Source organism: Papio anubis, chromosome 18 (genome assembly GCF_008728515.1).
Source record: "Papio anubis isolate 15944 chromosome 18, Panubis1.0, whole genome shotgun sequence".
Taxonomy (NCBI): Eukaryota; Metazoa; Chordata; class Mammalia; order Primates; family Cercopithecidae; genus Papio; species Papio anubis.
The window spans coordinates 20,851,699-20,871,239 of NC_044993.1; the positions used below are offsets into that span (position 1 = coordinate 20,851,699).

A 19,541-nucleotide genomic window follows, 5' to 3' on the forward strand; every position below is an offset into this window, starting at 1 on the left:
ATTGCAATTTTTTCTTTTTTTTTGAGACAGAGTCTTGCTCTATTACTCAGGCTGGAGTACCGTGGCACAATCTTGGCTCACTCCAACCTCCACCTCCCAGGTTCAAGCGATTCCCCCACCTCAGCCTCCTGAGTAACTGGGACTCCAGGTGTGGCCACCTGCCTGGCTAATTTTTGTATTTTTAGTAGAGTCAGAGTTTTGCCATGTTGCCCGGGCTGACCTTAAACTCCTAACCTCATGTGATCTGCCCACCTCAGCCTCCTAAAATGCTGGGATTACAGGCGTGAGCCACCACACCTGGCCTCCCACCCACCCCTTTGCATCCACAGAGTTCTCAATCCTTGGCATGGCAGAAGCACCAGCCTCATCCCTCCCTGATCAAAGGTGTGCCCTGGGATCCCTGGCCTCAGGCTGGACAACCAGGTGCCCACATCCTGGATGGGTATTTACTCATCGAACATCTAGCCCCTGGAGTTGTCCAGGGAAATACATTGGGTGGCAGCAGATATCTGAGGAGCTTTTTTTTTTTTTTGGGCGGGGGGACAGAGTTTTGCTCTGTCATCCAGGCTGGAGTGCAATGGCATGATCTCGGCTCACTGCATCCTCCACCTCCCAGGTTCAAGCGATTCTCCTGCCTCAGCCTCCCAAGTAGCTGGGATGACAGGTGCCCGCCACCACACCCAGCTAATTTTTTTATATTTTTAGTAGAGATGGGATTTTGCCATTTTGGCCAGGCTGGTCTCAAACTTCTGACCTCTGGTGATCCTCCCACCTCAGCCTCCCAAAGTGCTGGGATTATAGGCATAAGCCACTGTGCCCAGGTGAGGAGCTTTTTTTTTTGAGGAGTTTCACTCTTGTTGCCCAGGCTGGAGCGCAATGGCATGATCTCGGCTCACTACAACTTCCACCTCCCGGGTTCAAGCAATTCTCCTGCCTCAGCCTCCCAAGTAGCTGGGATTACAGGCATGTACTACCATACCCAGCTAATTTTTTGTATTTTTAGTAGAGACGGGGTTTCACCATGTTGGCCAGGCTGGTCTGGAACTCCTGACCTCAGGTGATCTGCCCACCTCAGCCTCCCAAAGCACTGGGATTATAGGCGTGAGCCACTGCACCTGGCCAAAGCTCTGAAAATCTTTAACAATGTGTATAAATGAGCAGAATGAAGACAATTCCAGAAATAGATGGTTTAATCTCAAAAGCAAAAAGAATTAAATGGAACTAGTCAGCTTAGTTAACTGGAAAGTCATTTGCTTTTTAAGTTGTAAAATTGGAGGCACTGCGGTTTGCAAGTAAGGGGTTTTTTAGCCAGTTTGATCACCTGCATACAAGCGGTTGAAGGATGCCTCTCCACTCTAGGGAAATTCTGAGAAAAGACTGGATCACCTAGAGGATAATCAAGTGAAAGCCTGTGAAAACAAGAAGCATGGCTCTCCTTTGCCCCTCATAACACATGACTAACATTCACAACACTCCCATGGGTGTGTCCAGATCTGGAGGTTGCTCACTATGGGTGAGGGCAGTGTTTTTCAACTTTTTGAGCCCATACCCTTTTGATAAACAAAACAAAACAAATTCATGCGTCCTTCGTTAAACATTATCTTTCCTCTCTTCTTTTTATTCTTTCTTCCTTCCATTTATCCATCCATTCAAAAACTGTTAATTAAGTACCTACTGTGGCAGGTTTATTAAATACGGCAGAAAGTAAGACATCTCTAAATGAGGCTGCTTGAAAGTAACAGTAATTAAGAAGGATTGTCTGCTCTTTGGAGTTCTACATAACAGCTAGAAATAATGGGAATTTTCCCAAGCAGATCTATAGAGCATCCAAATTGGGCTCGGTGAAGAGAAAGGACAGCATTCTAGCACAGGAACTGAGTCAACCAATTCTCCTCACCAGCATGCAACAGATTTCAGCGGTTTTCCCTCTCCCCTTCCTCCATTCTGCAATAGACCTCTAGCTTGCTTACCACTACTTCTACCCCAGCCCCTAAGCATTTGCAATGATTCTAATATGTAAGTGAACAGCACCTAAAACACAGTCCATGTTCATAGCGACCTTTTTGCCAAAGAGTCTGAGCAATGACCTTTGATCAAAAACATGACCTAAGCAGTGTAGAGTAACACCAAGCTAAAGACTCCTTCCCCCTTAGAGAAGAGACGCACCTTTTCTCGCCCAATAACGAGCCCCCGCCCCAACAGAATCTAGATTTAAAGATTTGGAGCCCAGTTTTTAACCAGAGGCTCTGCTGCCACCCTGGAACAACATGGTTTTAGTTTTTCCTAAAGAAGGTCTAGAATGGTCTGCTCAGCTTCGTGCTTTAGAGACCAACGGACAATGCAACATCATGCAGAAACTGCTTCTTGAGGGGACAGGGAGGAGTAACCAATGTATAATATTTTCATTGACTAACTCTGAAATTTAGAAAATGAGCCTGGAATTACAGTTATCTTGTCAGCAGTCTTTTTTTAAAAAAATTTTTGTTTGTTTGTTTGTTTTGAGATGGAGTCTCGCTCTGTTGCCAGGCTGGAGAGCAGTGGGGCGGTCTCAGCTCACTGCAACCTCCGCCTCCTGCGTTCAAGCAATTCTCCTGCCTCAGCTTCCCAAGTAGCTGGGATTATAGGCATGCACACCATGCCCAGCTAATTTTTGTATTTTTAGTAGAGATGGGGTTTCACTATGTTTGCCAGGTTGGTCTTGAACTCCTGACCTCATGATCTGCCCACCTTAGCCTCCCAGAGTGCTGGGATTACAGGCATGAGCCACCGCGCCTGGCCTTTTTATTTTTTATTTTTTGTCAGCAGTCTTAAATACACGCTTTTTCCAAATTAACTCCTCTTCCCAGACACGATGTTCTAATAATGACTTTGATTATATAAATTAGAAAGAAATAAAAAAGGTTCAGATGATGTTAGATTCTTTTTTCATTAGCCAAAACAATGAATCCTAATAAGGGATAGGAAAAAACAGTATATTGTTGGCCTGACAACAATTAACTGAAAACACAATTCAGAACTATGACTTTTTTTTTTTTAATACAAAGAAAGAAAATTCAGCATTACTATAGAAGCCATTTACAAATCCATGATTCAAACAGAAAAAAAGTAGCAGATTTAGGCCAAAGATAAAGGGGGTGACGTGCTTATGTTCACTTAACTAACTGCAAAGTCAGAGGAATGCCGGATGTAATCAGTGAGTCAGGATGGATCACAGAAAGGCAGGGGCCTGCAAGGTATAACCTTGACATCAGTCAGGTGAGTCTGTTTTAGAATACAACTAACATGCACAGCCAGCCCTCCAACAATGGGCTTCTAGAAAGGGAAATGGAGATTTCTGTGATCTATCTTCCATTTGGGATGTGGTTTGAAATAAGTGTGAAGTAAAGACAAGCCAAAAAAAAGACTATTCAAATTAATATTCAACCAGAAAAACAAAAATCAATTTGGCCAACTAAATCCAATAAGAATACAACTTAAGAAAAATGATTCCAGCCAGGCACAGTGGCTCACGCCTGTAATCCTAACACTTTGGGAGGCCGAGGCGGGTGGATCACCTGAGGTCAGGGGTTTGAGACCAGCCTGGCCGCCATGGCAAAACCCTGTCTCTACTATAAATACAAAAATTAGCCAGGTGTGGTGGCGCATGCCTGTAATCCCAGCTACTTGGGAGGCTGAGGCAGGAGAATTGCTTGAACCCAGAGGCGGAGGCTGCAGTGAGCGGAGATTGTGCCACTGCACTCCAGCCTGGGCAACAGAGTAAGACTCTGTCTCAAAAAAAAAGAAAAATGATTCCATCAGTGAAATTTTCCTTGATAGTTCTAACAGCAAGGGTATACTATGGTGCTAGAAACTGAACCAAAAGCTTTTTTTTTCCCAAACAATGTGGAAAATATATATTAGAAGTGCTAAGTAAATCTACCAAGAAATGGGCTTCACACTAATAACAGGCCCAGATAAAATTCCTTTTCCTTTTTGACAGGCTAGTGAAAGGCATATTCTAATACATCAAGAATCAGAATCAGATTTGAATCCTCAAGCTCAAAAATCCATTCCCAGAGGGTATCCTACTCATTGCTAAGGGTTTTGAGCAGATTGGCTTCAGGGTGGATTTCGTAAGACTCACACTAAGCCTATTCTGCTTTCCTGCAGACTCCTCACCTAATTTGGTATGTAATCAGCCAGTCACACACACATGCATGGTCTAGCCCTTGCCTATCTTTTGTCCTTGCTGGCATGCTCTTCCCCTTGGTCTCTACAATTCACCAACACCAGCCTTCTATCAGTGTCTCAAGTATACCAAGCTCTTTGCTGCTTCTAAGCCTTTGTACGTGATGTTTTCCTTACTTGGAAGAGTTTCCTTCAAATCTTAGCTACGCTTACACTTCCTCAGTAGAAATATTCCCAGCCTAGGTTAGATGTTATGTGCTCTTGGTACCCACCACTTCTCTTTTGAGGCCCTTCATTCAATTCTAAGTACATTTCTGAACGGCCGTTTAGTGTCTGACTTCCTTACTGGACTGCAAGTTTCATGAGGGTCTGCCCTGTCCCCTGCTGTATTCCCAGTACCCTAGCTTAGTATGTGTGGCACATGAGTATGCAATATGTAGTTTTTTCTTGTTTGTTTTGTTTTGTTCTAATTTTTTTTGAGATGGAGTTTCGCTCGTCACCCAGGCTGGAGTGCAATGGCACGATCTCAGCTCACTGCAACCTCCAGCTACCGGGTTCAAGCAATGTTTCCTGTGCTAAACTGCAGCCTCCCAAGTAGCTGGGATCTATAGGCGCCCACCACCACATCCAGCTACTTTCCCCAACAACAGTAGCAGAAACAAGGGCTGGGCTTTGGAGAGTGAGTGCTGGGATTACAGGCTCAGTGAGTCACTGCACCCAGCCAATATGTAATGTTTAAAAAAAAAACTTTAAAAATTATAAATTAGGTATGTAAAGGACATATACACTTAAAAGTGGCGAGAGGCAAAGCTTTAACATGCTGCCTGATGTGGGATGAAGAATGAATCCTGTGCTAAAATGAAGCATTCAAAATAGATGGATCTTATGCAACCAGCAGGTTATTAAGGACTTTCCCCAACAACAGTAGCAGAAACAAGGGCTGGGCTTTGGAGAGTGAAGGCCAGAAAATCTAGTATTCACCTCAGATGCAAAATACCAGGCTAGATGTTCCCAGATTCAGATTGTAACAGGTAGAGAGGACCCTTCCCTTCTGATAGTGAAGTCTATTCAGGTGACAGAGTGGAAACGGTGCAACTTTCTTGTTCTCCACTTTGGAGAGAATTCTCATTAACAAACTAACTTCTTTATTCTGGTTCTCCTATGTACAATATCCATTCTTATTTCTCACAAGGGTATGGAAGGAAAACAACTGGTATTTTGCTTCTCCCTTCCCTCCATTCAAGCTTGGCTCATGTCTACAACTCACCTGAACAGCTCCTCCCAGCATGACAGCCACCAGCCCCATAGACATGCTCAGCGTCTGTGATTCCACGGCGCTCTCTGCCTGATGGGCCAAGCTTGCACAGGCTCTCTGCAATGTTGCTGCTACAAAGTCCACCACCTACCAAAAAAAGGGAATTGAGAATCAATGAGGAATAATAATTTAAAAAATCAAAATTCTTCTTACATCTTATGCCTACATCCTCATCTTCTTTATCTACATCATGATAGCAAGAATCATCCAGAACAATTGCTACTTACCATGCAGGTATGAAGTTCAGTGTTTTGCTTTTTTTTTTTTTAATAGCATTTACTGGTTTATTATAAAGGTTATTACAAAGGACGCTGATGAACAGACAGATGGATAGGAAAAGCGGGTGGGGGTGGAGCTTCCATGCCCTCTCTGGGTTAGCCCCATTCCCAGCATCTCCACATGTTCAGCAAGCGGGAAGCTCCCAAGTGTTTCACGTGTACAATCTCACTTAGTTCTCATCTCAACTCTAGGAGGTCAGTACTATCATCCTCATTATGAAATGAAGAATCTGAGACTTTAAAAGGTTGTTTGTTTAAGGCCATACACTTAATAAATGAGAAAGCCTATTTATACTTTTCCAAATGTTTTAATATGCTACTCCAACTTCCTTTACTTTGCATGAATTTTGCCTGAAAATTAAAAAGCAAAATGACTTGTAAATGAACTCAAAATGGATCATGGACTGCAACGCAAAATACAAAACTATAAACTCCTAGCAGCTACCATGGAAAATCTAGATGGTCGCGGGTATGGTGAGGACTTTTCAGATGCAACACCAAAGGCACAATCCGTGAAAGAAAGTAATGATAAGCTGGACTTCACTGAAGTTAAAAATTCCTGCTCTGCAAAAGACACTGTCAAGAGAATACAAAGAGAAGCCACGGACTGGGAGAAAATATTCATCCAAAACAGTCTGACAAGGGACTGTTTTCCAAAATTTACAGAGAACTCTTAAAGCTCAATAATAAGAAAACCCGGGTTGGGCACGGTGGCTCACGCCTGTAATCCCAGCACTTTGGGAGGCCGAGGTGGGTATATCACTTGAGGTTAGGAGTCCAGACCAGCCTGACCAAAAGGTGAATCCTGTCTCTACCAAAAAATTACAAAAAATTATCCGGGCATGGTGGCGCACCTGTAGTCTCAGCTACTCGGGAGGCTGAGGTGGAAGAATCGCTTGAACCAGGAGGCGGAGGTTGCAGTGAGTTGAGACAGCACCACTACACTCCAGCCTGGGCAACAGAGTGAGACCTTGTCTCAAAAAAAAAAAAAAAAAAAAAAATTAGTCATGCATAGTGGCAAGTGCCTATAGTCCCAGCTACTCAGGAGACTGAGGTGGGAGGATTGCTTGAGCCCAGGAGGTCAAGGCTGCAGTAAGCCATGATGGTGTCACTGCACTTTAGCCTGTGTAACAGAAAGAGATCCTATCTTGAAAAGAAAAGAGCCCAATTAAAAAAGAGCAAAAGTCCTAAACCGATATCTCACCAAAGAAAATATACAGATGGCAAAAAAGCATATGAAAAGATGCTCCACATCCTATGGCATTGGAGAATTGGAAATGAAAGCATTGTTGATATACTTTTACACACCTAATAGAATGGCCAAAATCCAGAGAACTGATTTCACCAGGAATGTTGGTGAGGATGGAGATCAACGGGAGCTCTCATTCATTCACTGCTGCTGGGAATGTAAAATGGTACAGCCATTTTGGCAGACCGTTTGGCACTTTCTTACAAAACTAAACATACTCTCACCATACAATCTAGCCATTGCTTGCCTTGATATTTACTCAAATGAGTTGAAAACCTATGTCCATACAAAACCTGCACATGGTTGTTTATAGCAGCTCTAGTTATAATTGTTAAAACCTGAAGTAACCAAGATGTCCTTCAGTAGGTGAATGCATCAATAAACTGTGGTACATCCAAACAATGGAAAAATAGCACCAAAAAATGGGCAATCAAGCTATGAAAAGACACGCAGGAACCTCGAATGCGTATTACTAAGGGAAAGAAGCCAAGCTGAAAAGGCTACAGGCTGTATGATTTCAACTATATTACATTTTGGAAAAGGCAAAACTATGGAGACAGTAAAAAGATCAAGGGTTGCCAGGGGTTAGGAGAGAGGGAGAATAGAACAGGTGGAGCACAGAGGATTTTTACGGTGGTGAAACTATTCTGTATGATACCATCATGGTGGATACATGGCATTGCAAATTTGTCCAAATCCATAGTTTGTACAACGCCAAAAGCGAGCCCTAATGTAAACTATGGACTTTGGGTGGTGATGTGTCAATGTAGACTGATCAGCTGTAAAAAATGCATCACTCTGGTGGGACATGTTGACAATGGGGGAGGCTATGTTGTGTGAGTGCAGGGAGTGTAAGGGAAATCTCTGTCTCTTCTGTTCAATTTTGTTGTGAATCTAAAACTGCTCTAAAAAATAAACTCTCCTTATAAAAAATGACCTGTTACTTTCTGACTATGTCAGGGGGTCCTGGATCTGCTTCTCAGAAGGAGGTTTCCTCCTCAGGGATTCCTGCCCTGACTCACTCCTGACATTTTGACAGTCTAATTCTAGTAAGTAAAGAATGGAGGGGTAGTGTTCAGTTTCATCTAGAAGTCAGTGTCTTAGAACCATTTGTGCAAATGATTGACAGCAGTGATCCCCAAACTTTTTGGCACCAGGGACCGGTTTCATGGAAGACAATTTTCCCGCACACCAAGGTTGGCAGAAGCGGGAGGGGGAGAGGGGTGGGGAATGGTTTCAGGATGAAACTATTCCACCTCAGATCATCAGGTGTTAGTTAGATTCTCATAAGGACTGTGCAACCTAGATCTCTTGCATGCATATTTCACAACAGGGTTCGCGCTCCTATGAGAATCTAATGCTGCTGCTCATCTGACAGGAGGCCGTGCTCAGGTGGTAAAGCTCACTTGTGCGCTGCTCACCTCCGGTTATGAGGCCGGGTTCCTAACAGGCCACAGAACAGTACTAGTCCGTGGCCTGGGGGTTGGAGACCCCTGATCTACAGTCTTTTTTTAAGTATTAAATAGTTGAAAGGATTAAGATTGTTCCTAGACAAGACTTTATATAGCATTTGGCTAACAACTAAGCTTTAAATAGAATTAATTTGGTCAGCATCATTTTCAATGCATTTGGATTAATCACCTTAAGTAAAAACACCTTTGAATAAATGACAGCACGCAAAGGCACATGCGTGCACACACACATGCATACTTAGGATTAATGACTCAAAAGACAGAAATCATTTTAGAAATGGAAAGGCTGAGAAGGTCATAATAAGCCTCCAAATAACATGCAAGCTTGCATGTTTAATTCTCTGGACAAATCACATGCTGTGCTAGAATCTTTATTGCAAGCTTAACGTCAGGAGAATGGCTTGTTAACACTTGTCTTCTGAAGCAATGCAGGAAACTAGAAAGGTTATTAAAAGTTCCACTTACTGAAATGAACAATGCTGTTTATGGGAGTTTTCACCACCTCCTTCATCCCTACGATTTTATTCATACTAGAAGATAAGGACACTGGCCCTTTCTAGAAACACTAGGTAGAAACTGTTTCTACTATCTTGGGCCAACTATTTTGCCTCCAGGGAGTTTTCTAAAGCACTCCTTAGCTGGGCACAGTGGCTAATGCCTGTAACCTAATACTTTGGGAGGCCAAGGCAGGAGATCACTTTAGGCCAGGAGTTCACGACCAGCCTGGCAATAAAGTGAGACCTAATACTTTGGGACGCCAAGGCAGGAGATCACTTTAGGCCAGGAGTTCAAGACCAGCCTGGCAATAAAGTGAGACCCTATCTCTACAGAAAATTTAAAAATTAGCCAGGCACAGTGGCACACACCTGTAGTCCTGGCTACCCAGGAAGCTGAGGTAGGAGGATTGCATGAACCAAGGAGTTCAAGGTTGCAGTGAGCCGTGATTGCACCACTGCACTCCCACCTGGGTGACAAAGAGTGAGACCCTGTCTCTAACAACAATAACAAAAAATAAATAAAGCATTTCTAAATTACTCAACTAGGATTATTTAGCCTTCCAACTGTTTCTAAATTCCTCTCCAGTTTTTTCTTTTTTTTTTTTGAGATGGAGTTTAGCTCTGCCACCTAGGCTGCAGTGCACTGGCGTGATCTCGGCTCACTGCAACCTCCACCTCCCGGGTTCAAGCAATTCTCCTGCCTCAGTCTCGCGGGTAGCCTCCCAAAGTGCTGGGATAACAAGCATAAGCCACAGCGCCTGGCCTCCACGGTGTGTGTGTGTGTGTGTGTGTGTGTGTGTGTGTGTGTAGCACGGTGTGTGTGTGTAGCTATCAAAACAAGTCGTATGATCCTATTACTAAAATATACACTTTCTATGTTTGTATGTATGCAAAAACAAAAAACAAAAAACAAAACAGGGAACCATTAACTATAAAGAGACAGCCAGCTATCATTGTCATCTATGAAGTACCCTTTCCGCCAAACATTCTTCGTGTTAACACCAAAACCCCCTACCCATTTGGACAGCAGCTCCTCCACCTACTACACATTTCCTGTGATTTTGGTGGGGCTGCCAGCCACAAGAATAGGTGTGGGACCGAAGCCTGTTCTAAAATTTATATATGCTGTGGAGAGTGGGGACAGACCTTTACTTTTTACTTAAAACTTCTTATAAACGTACATAATTTTAAAAGCCAAATATTCCTGAAAGCTTATAGTGAAAAATAGCAGTGCCCTACATAATTTATTCCCATCTGATTCACGCTCTACAGAAGCAACCACTTTTAGTTTGGTTTAATAATAAACTCTTTAGTTTATTAATAACATTAAGTCCAGGCGCCTGTAATCCCAGCACTTTGGGAGGCCAAGGCAGGTGGATCACCTGAAGCTGGCAGTTTGAGACCAGCCTGATCAACATGGAGAAACCCCATCTCTACTAAAAATACAAAAATTAGCCGGGTGTGGTTGCAGGCACCTGTAATCCCAGCTACTCCAGAGGCTGAGGCAGGAAAATCACTGGAACCAGGGAGGCAGAAGTTGTGGTAAGCTGAGATTGTGACATTGCACTCCAGCCTGGGCAACAAGAGCGAAACTCCATCTCAAAAATAATAATAATAATGACATTAAACATTTCCTATTTACCAAGCACAATTCTGAACATGTTACAGGTATTAACTCATTTAATCCTCACAGTAGTCCTATGGGGGTGTCTAAACCTGTTGCCAAGACTCTGACACCTGAGTGGAAGGGGTGGAGGCCTCATTGTTGAGGATGCAGACTTCAACTTATACCTCCTATTTTTCAGTTTGCCTCTCCCACCCAGTTCAGAGTCTCTTGGGCTCATCATCTCTCAAAAGTAAACCTCCAGTCTTTTGCTGGGAAGGGGAGATGGTTGTACAAAGGGAAGGAACAAATGAAGGGATCTACTGAATCCTATACAGCCTTTCAAACTCTTTCAAGCTCTAAATTCAACTCCATTTTTAGAGGTTATCTGATGCTTCCTGTCCGTCCAGGGTTCTGCAGTAAAAAGGAGCTTGCTCCTTTTTTTCTTATTTTTCTTTAAAAAAAAAAAATTTAGGCTGGGCGTGGTGGCTTACGCCTCTAATCCCAGCACTTTGGGAGGCTGAGGCACCTGAGGTCAGGAGTTTGAGACCAGCCTGGCCAACATGGTGAAACCCCATCTCTACTAAAAATACAAAAATTAGCCAGGCGTGGTGGCGGGTGCCTGTAATCCTAGCTACTCGGGAGACTGAGGCACGAGAATCGTTTGAACCTAGGAGGCAGAGGTTGCAGTGAGCTGAGATTGCGCTGCTGCACTGCAGCCTGGGCAACAGAGTGAGACTCTGTCTCAAAATAAATAAATAAATAAAAATTTAAAAAATAACAACTTTATTGAGGTATGGTAGTGTGCTTCTTGGCTTCTCCACATGCAGACATCTAGATTTCCAGTTTCTCAAGCTGCTAGCCCAGACCAGCCTGGGCAATAGAGTGAGACCCCATCTCTACAAAACAAACAAACAAACAAACAACAACAATTAGTTGGGCATGGTGTTGCAAGCCTGTAGTCCCAGCTACTTGGGAGGCTAAGGTGGAAGGATTGCTTGAACCCATTGGGTAGAAGGTTGCAGTGAGCTATATCTCGTCACTGAACTTTGCAACATTTGTTATTACCTTTTTTTTTTTTTCTGAGTCTCACTCTGTTGCTCAAGCTGGAGTGCAGTGGTGCAATCTCGGCTCACTGTGACCTCTACCTCCTGGGTTCAAGTGTTTTTCATGCCTCAGCCTTCCAAATAGCTGGGATTACAGGCGCTTGCTACCACACCCCACTAATTTTTTTTTTTTTTTTTTTTTTTTGAGAGATGGGGTCTTGCTATGTTGATCAGGCTGGTCTCAAACACCTGGGCCCAAATGATCTGCTCACCTCAGTCTCCCAAAGTGCTGGGATTATGGGCGTGAGCCACCACACCTGGTCGGCTATTACCTTTTATCTACTGTCTCTTCTCTCCTGTTCCGTTGGTCCCTATGGCTTCCAGAGATAGCAGATAAACATGCGTTCAGTACACTGTCTTTCACCAGAAGTCCCTACTTTTTACATTATGTACTTTCCTGTTGTTTAAATGTTTTTTGAGACGGAGTTTTGCTCTTGTCACCCAGCCAGGAGCACAGTGCAGTGGTGCGATCTCAGCTCACTGCAACCTCCGCCTCCCAGGTTCAAGTGATTCTCCTGCTTCAGCCTCCCAGTAGTTGGGATTATAGGCACGGGTCACCATGCCCAGCTAATTTTTGTATTTTCAGTAGAGATGGGGTTTCACCACGGTGGCCAGGCTGGTCTCAAACTCCTGGTCTCAAGTGATCTGCCCACCTCAGTCTCCCAAAGATCTGGGATTTCAGGCGTGAGCCACTGTGCCCAGTCTAGTTTTTGTATTTTTAGTAGAGGTGAGGTTTTGCCATATTGCCCAGGCTGGTCTCAAACTCCTGAGCTCAGGCAATCCTCCTGCTTCAGACTCCCAAAATGCTGAGATTACAGGCGTGAGCCATAGCACCCAGACAAGATGTAATTTTCTAGTTTTCTTTTTGAATTTTTAGCTGTGATTCTCTACGAAGATTTTCCTTCATAGACCATTTGGTTACCCTGACATACAATTCCTACAGGAAACACAAGACAAATGCTTTATTCTTTCCCTTTACTTATCAATGTACAAAATAATGAGTTGATGCCCTGGCAATCCCAAAGATGTCATATGAGGGCTTTTTTCTTTGACTCAGATTTTTATATCTTTGATGTACTTCAACTATTGCAGGCATTATTCCTTTTAATGATCTAATTGTCCTATCTATGGCAATGGGAGTCCCTTCAAGTTGGCTCCAGTGTGCTACAGATATGATCCCATTCATCTCAGGTCACTTTCTTGTATTCAAGCACAACAAGATGCCTTGAGGTTTATAATGTATGATTCCCGCCTGCCTCAGACTTTGAATCAACCTTATTCCATATAGAGCTTAGAATTTAGTAGAAAATGATATTTAGAAACTATAAATTGGGCTGGGCACAGTGGCTCATGCCTGTAATCCCAGCACTTTGGGAGGCCGAGACAGGTGGATTGCTTGAGGTCAGGAGTTCAAGACCAGCCTCGCCAACATGGTGAAACCCTGTCTCTACTAAAGATACAAAAATTAGCCAAGCATGGTCGTAGGTGCCTGTAATCCCACCTACTGGGGAGGCTGAGGCAGGAGAATCACTTGAACCTGGGAGGTGGAGGTTGTAGTGAGCCGAGATTGCACCACTGCACTCCAGCCTGGGCAACAGAGTCAGACTCGGTCTCAAAAAAAAAAAAAAGAAACTGTATATTGTCTCTACCAATGCTTATTGACACTGGGTTGTCATTGCTTCTTGGGATTGACAATGGACTGAGCTGGAAATAGCTATTTTTAAAAAAGAGAAAAATAAATCATGAGTTCATACTAATATTTCCAACTGAAATTCAATATTACAGGGTTTTAAGCTGGGCATGGTGGTGTGCACCTGTGGTCTCAGCTACTTGGGAGGCTGAGGTGGGAGAATCACTTGAGCCCAGGAATTCAAGTCCAGCCTGGGCAACATAGTGAGGCTCTGTCTCTTAAAATAAAATAAAATAAATTATAGGGTCTTTACTCTGGTTCTTTACTTTATATCTCTTTTTTTATGCTAAAAATCTTGATTCCTAATAATATTCACAAAATTAACTTATTTTCTTTATGTGTGTATTTCCAAATAATATACCAATAATGGCTGGGTGCGGTGGCTCACGCCTGTAATCCCAGCACTATGGGAGGCCAAGGCAGGTGGATCACCTGAGGTCAGGAGTTCAAGATCAGCCTGGCCAACACAGTGAAACCCAATCTCTACTAAAAATACAAAAATCAGCTGGGCACAGTGGTACACACCTGTAATCCCAGCTCCTCGGGAGGCTGAGGCAGGAGAATTGCTTGAACCCAGGAGGTGGGGTTTGCAGTGAGCCGAGATTGCGCCGCTGCACTCCAGACTGGGTGACAAAGAGAGACTCCGTCTCAAAAAAATAATAATAAAATAAAATAATATACCAATATTATCACTAGCAGTGAGATTACCAAATACAATTTAATATTTCCTTGTGGTTCTTTTGGCCCTGACACATTTTAACCTTAGCTGAAGGATAATTTAATGGGACAAATCATTTCTGTACCAGCCTGACACCATTATTCCTTAATTAGGAGTAAAGGGAACTAAGTGCAAAAGCTCAAGTCATATCAGGTTTTAGACCATTTCCCCTTCCAACTAGCATCCTGAGACAAAAACATAAGGTCTGGATGAAAAAGTCTTCAGGGAATGGATATAAACACAGGAGAAACAAATCACCCTACTGAGAAACACGGGGTCAGTGAACTGAAAGAATAAGAGGCCAGGAAAGAAATCATGAGCATAATTCTCATTAAACAGGCACGGTAAGTCAGAGCTGACAGGCAGCTGCAAATTTTCTCAGCAGGAGCTATAGTGAAATGCTGCTTAGCAACACCCGCAGGCAGATGACAATGACGACCATACAAAGAGCTGGAGAATCAGATTTAAGCGTGACAATCATGCCATCTTACAACTGCCTATTGACCAACGAAGCAACAACTAATTCTGGTTAAGTGGTAAAATCTGGCGACTGTACTGCCTTTGCTTTGTTACTTTTATTTCCTGTCTTTTTTAAAGGTGGGAAAAATAATGTCTGAGCCAATAAAATTCAGGCACTGACTCGCATAACGATACTCCTCTAAAAGCATTTTTTAAAACATCTTAAAACTTTACAGAATGTTGTGGAGATAACTGTGAGTTAGAGGACCTATAATAAAATTCAAGGTGATCTCACTATTATTAGTGATTTCTTCAAATTGAGTGTATAATCATTTTCAAGTTTTGATACATATTAGAATCATCCATGGAGCTTGAGTAGGACAAAGATGCCCAGGCGCTAATGCAGACATGCTGAATCAGAATCTCTAAACGTGGGCTGGCTATCAATATACTGAAAAAGATCCCAGATAACTTTTTTTGCACCCAAAGTTGAAAACTACTATAACATAACATATAAACATTTAAGACAAAATTTTATGTGCATGAGAATCACCTCGGGAGCTTGTTAAACGTGTGGAGTCTCAGGACACTGGAACGTTTTGGATTCAGTGGCCTGGTGTGAGCTGTGTAGTTTCCATATTTAACCAGCATTCCTGGAAACACCTCACGATCCAGGTGTCATCAAATCACACTCTCAGCAACATTTTTAAACTATATTTTTTGGAAAGAAAAAAAGGCTAGGGTCCAGAATGTGGCAACTACTGACCTGAGTGATGTTTGTGAATATCTGCTCAGACATTCTCTCGCACAGAACAGCCATCAGCTGCAGGACAAGCAGCTTCTGCTCTTGGCCTTCCACAAGAAGAGTCTGATATTGCTCTAATTCCAAGAGGCTCTTGCTGGAGAAGGGCTCAGTTTTTAACCCTGTTTCATTTTCCGTGGCCACAAGAGTCAACTCCTACAAGCATGGCAGGAAAGAAAAAGTGAAGATAAAGCCAGTAGAACTAAGGCCTTCTCAAACTTAAGTAGAAAACTCTGTTTGAACTGCATGTTTAAAGAAATAGTCTGTGTTTGTTGCAACATTATTTATAATAGTCCAAACTTGGAGACAAGCTAAATGTCCAGCAATAAGAAAAAATTATGATGTATTTATAATATCACAGCAGTTAAAATAAATGAATTAGATTTATATGGGTATCAACATACATAGATCTCAAAAAACACTACTGAGTGAAAAATGTAAGTTTCAGAATAATATATACAGTATGATACCATGTATATAAAAATTTAAAGTCTCACAATAAAAAACATACACACACACACACACAAAGAAATAGTTTGACAAGCTTTCGGCTTTGTGGGTATTTCTATGATTTCTACTAGTGGCCTTCCTTGAACTGAGCCTCAGATCACCTCACATTCTCAAACCCCTTTTGGAGACCATTAGATGCCTCCAGCACTACAGCTGTTTTCCTCTAAGATACTTAGAACTAACTTCTAAGAAATTATCTAAGAAATTATGTATTACTGAGGGTTTTGTAGGCTATTCACCTACCCTTCTTGGCTTACTGAAACCTCTGCCTCCTGGGCTCAAGTGATCCTCTCATCTTAGCCTCCCGAGTAGCTGGGACTACAGGCACAAGCCCCCATGCCAGGCTAATTTTTTGTATTTTTGGTAGAGACAGGGTTTCGCCATGTTGCCCAAGCTGGTCTCAAATGCCTGAGCTCAGGTGATCCACCTGGCTCGGCCTCCCAAAGTGCTGGGAGTGAGCCACCTTTTTTTAAGTATACAATTAAGAGCACATCCCTTGGAATGTTATTTAGAAAGAGTATCGCTGGGCATAGGGATGGGTGTGAGTGAACATGGGAGGTAAGAAAGCATCAAAAAGTGTCTCCTACTTCAAGTTCTAGAAATGTTAGCCCTGATTCCCTCCTTGAATTCTCCCATACCTACAGAAACCTTAAATTCTCTTAGAGCTCTTTTAGAGTAGACACTTTATTTAGGGGAAAGAGTTGAGAAGGCAGAGCTGGAGGTCACTGGCTTATGATGTCATACAGTGCAACAAGGAGTAACAGTATGGGGTACAAGTTACTGTGAGAGAATAGAAGAAAAGCAAGCAAACACAACCACTGGTACTAAGAAACAAACCCGGAAAAGGCTTCAGGTGCCTGCAAAATGAAATGAAGGAGGCAGAATTGCTAAATCTCCTTTGCAAATACCTGACAAAACAACAGTCAGAAAGGATAAGGGATTACTCTATAGCTGTAAAACCTGCTATTAACTTCAAAAGAGTTCTTACTGTCAACACAGAGCAAAGATTAACCCTTTCATAGATCGAGGGTTCTGCTTTGTTCATCTCTAAACTGCCAGTGCCGATTATTTGAGGAAGTAGTAGACAACAGGAGTACTAGTGAAGAAAAGTTTCTTCTTTTTACCAATCCAAAGGCTACTAAAAAAATAAATTCCTTTATGTCCTTTGATCGCTTTCCTTAAATTAGGGCCTACATTTTAGGATCTAAAATTATAAATGCTTTGAAAATTCAAAGGGTTTCCTGGCACTCCCCTGGAATAACACTGACCAGGAATTACAGGTAGTTCTTACTTTCAAACAGAAGATGAAGAAGTCTCCTGCCAAACCGCATTCCTGGCAGTGGGACAGCAAGTCCCCAAGATGCTCTACCCGGCCCTGCTCTGAGGATACCTTCTGGTACAGAGCTTCATCTTCATCTTCATCACTGCAATGAGGGTAAAATTTATCTTGGCAGAGTTACCAGAGATACACATAATTTTAAACCCCATAACAATCTTCTAAAGTAACATGTTATGTCCAAACAGTTAATCATTAAAAAGATCCCCCAAATTTATTTAACTTATTTTACTATTTCTCCATTCTGAAAAAAGTATTGATTCTCAGAAACTAGGCTGTTATGTCCTGCATGGTCATTTGCTCAAATAGGGAAAGATTCATGAAGATGGATGTTAGCCGGGCACAGTGGTGCACACCGGTAGTGTACCAGGAGGCTGAGGCAGGAAGACTGCTTGAGCCCACGAGTTTGAGGTTGTAGTGCATAATGGTCACAACTGAATAGCCACTGAACTCCAGTAACATAGACAACATGGTAAGATCTCATTTCTAAAAAAAAAAAAAAAAGATGGATGTTGGAGAATTACTATTACTTTTACAAAAGCAAGGAGGAATTAAAGTATATACAAGTCATATGCAGATATTCTGGGTCCTGAGGAAAAACAGAAAGAGAAGGCTGTAAAGTAAGGCTAGATCACAGAGGGCCTTGGATGTCATTCAAAAGAATTTTGACTTTTTTCTGATAAGCTACTGAAGGGTTATGGGCAGCAGAAAAAGATGTGATCATCATGGGAGGACATGCAGTCTCAACTGAAAGGAACCAATTAGCTGAGATAAGAAAATGAATAAAGGTTCAGAAAAATGAGTAGGTTGAATGTGATTACCAAGTTATAAAATCTGGCTAAATCAGTGCTATGATTACTGCAAAAATTTATTTATTTATTTATTTATTTATTTATTTATTTATTTATTTGAGATGGAGTCTCGCTCTTGTTGCCCAGGCTGGAGTGCAATGATGCGATCTTGGTTCACTGCAACCTCCGCCTCCCGGGTTCAAGCAGTTCTCCTGCCTCAGCCTCCGGAGTAGCTGGGATTACAGGCGCCCACCACCACGCCCAGCTAATTTTTGGTATTTTTAGTAGAGACAGTATTTCACTATGGTCGCCAGGCTGGTCTCGAACTTCCGACCTTGTGATCTGCCCGCCTTGGCCTACCAAAGTGCTGAGATTACAGGCATGAGCCACTGCACTCAGCTGTTTTTTGTTTTTTGGTTTTTTTTTTTAATTTTTGAGACAGGGTCTCACTCATTGCCTAGGCTGGAGTACAGTGGTGCAATCATGGCTCACTGCAGCCTCCACCTCCCAGACTGAGGCAATCCTCCCACTTCAGCCTCCTAAGTAGCTGGGACTAGAGAGGTGCACCATCACAACCAACTAATATTTGTATTTTTTTGTAGAAACCGGGTTTTGCCATATTGCCCAGGCTGATCAAGAAATATTCGTACTTTCTCATGAGGTACTATGGCTTTTAGTTTTTAATTCTTCTGACAAGTGAAGAGACAAAGATACCATGTATACATATATATATATACACCTGTGTGTGTGTACATACTTTTTTTATAATTTTTTTTTTTTTTTAACACGGAGTTTTACTCTTGTCACCTAGGCTGGAGTACAATGGTGCGATCTCGGCTTACTGCAACCTCCACCTCCCGGGTTCAAGTGATTCTCCTGCCTCAGCCTCCCGAGTAGCTGGGATTACAGGCGACTGCCACCACGCCTGTCTAATTTTTGTATTTTTACTAGACACAGAGTTTTACCATGTTGGCCAGGCTGGTCTCGAACTCTCGACCTCATGTGATCCGCCCGTCTCAGCCTCCCAAAATGCTGGGATTACAAGCATGAGCCACTGTGCCTGGCCTTTTTTTTTTTTTTTTTTTTTAAAGAAATGGGGTCTTGCTATGTTGCCCAGGCTGATCTTGAACACCTAACCTCAAGCAATCCTCACACCTTGGCCTCCCAAAGTGCTGGGATTACCAGTATGAACCACCATACGCAGCTCAAGATACTATATTATTATACCATATCATCATATAAACAAATACAAAAGTATTGAAAATGTACTAAAAAGCAAAACACTAAAATAATGTGAACAGGAAATAAGACACTAGTTGACTTTTGTTTTCCTCTTTATATGTTTTTTGTGTTATAAAAAGAATATGTGTTATTTCAGTGACCAATGACATAAAATTTTTTCAGACTAAATTGAGGAAAAAAAAATGACAGATGTTTCTTCATCTCATTGAAAAGTACAATTATTAACTTGGCAGACCATCTCATCAGGCAGTATGTCTCAGTGTGCCAGTTCACTAAGAACATGGACTTCTCACACCTGTAATCCCA

At 42.4% G+C, this 19,541-nt stretch overlaps 1 protein-coding gene across 2 annotated transcripts in view; it reads right to left on the bottom strand.

Moving 5' to 3' along the window:
* The window catches only part of TANGO6 (transport and golgi organization 6 homolog), a 261,322-nt gene that overhangs the window by 176,406 nt on the left and 65,375 nt on the right, over positions 1 to 19,541 (bottom strand). For both annotated transcript variants that reach the window (XM_009196757.4, XM_009196756.4), the window contains exons 10-12: positions 17,158 to 17,290; positions 15,321 to 15,512; positions 5,435 to 5,569 (exon numbers count right to left, since the gene is read on the bottom strand). In XM_009196757.4, the coding sequence (XP_009195021.1) occupies positions 5,435 to 5,569; positions 15,321 to 15,512; positions 17,158 to 17,290 (460 nt within the window). The remainder of the gene's footprint in view (positions 1 to 5,434; positions 5,570 to 15,320; positions 15,513 to 17,157; positions 17,291 to 19,541) is intronic.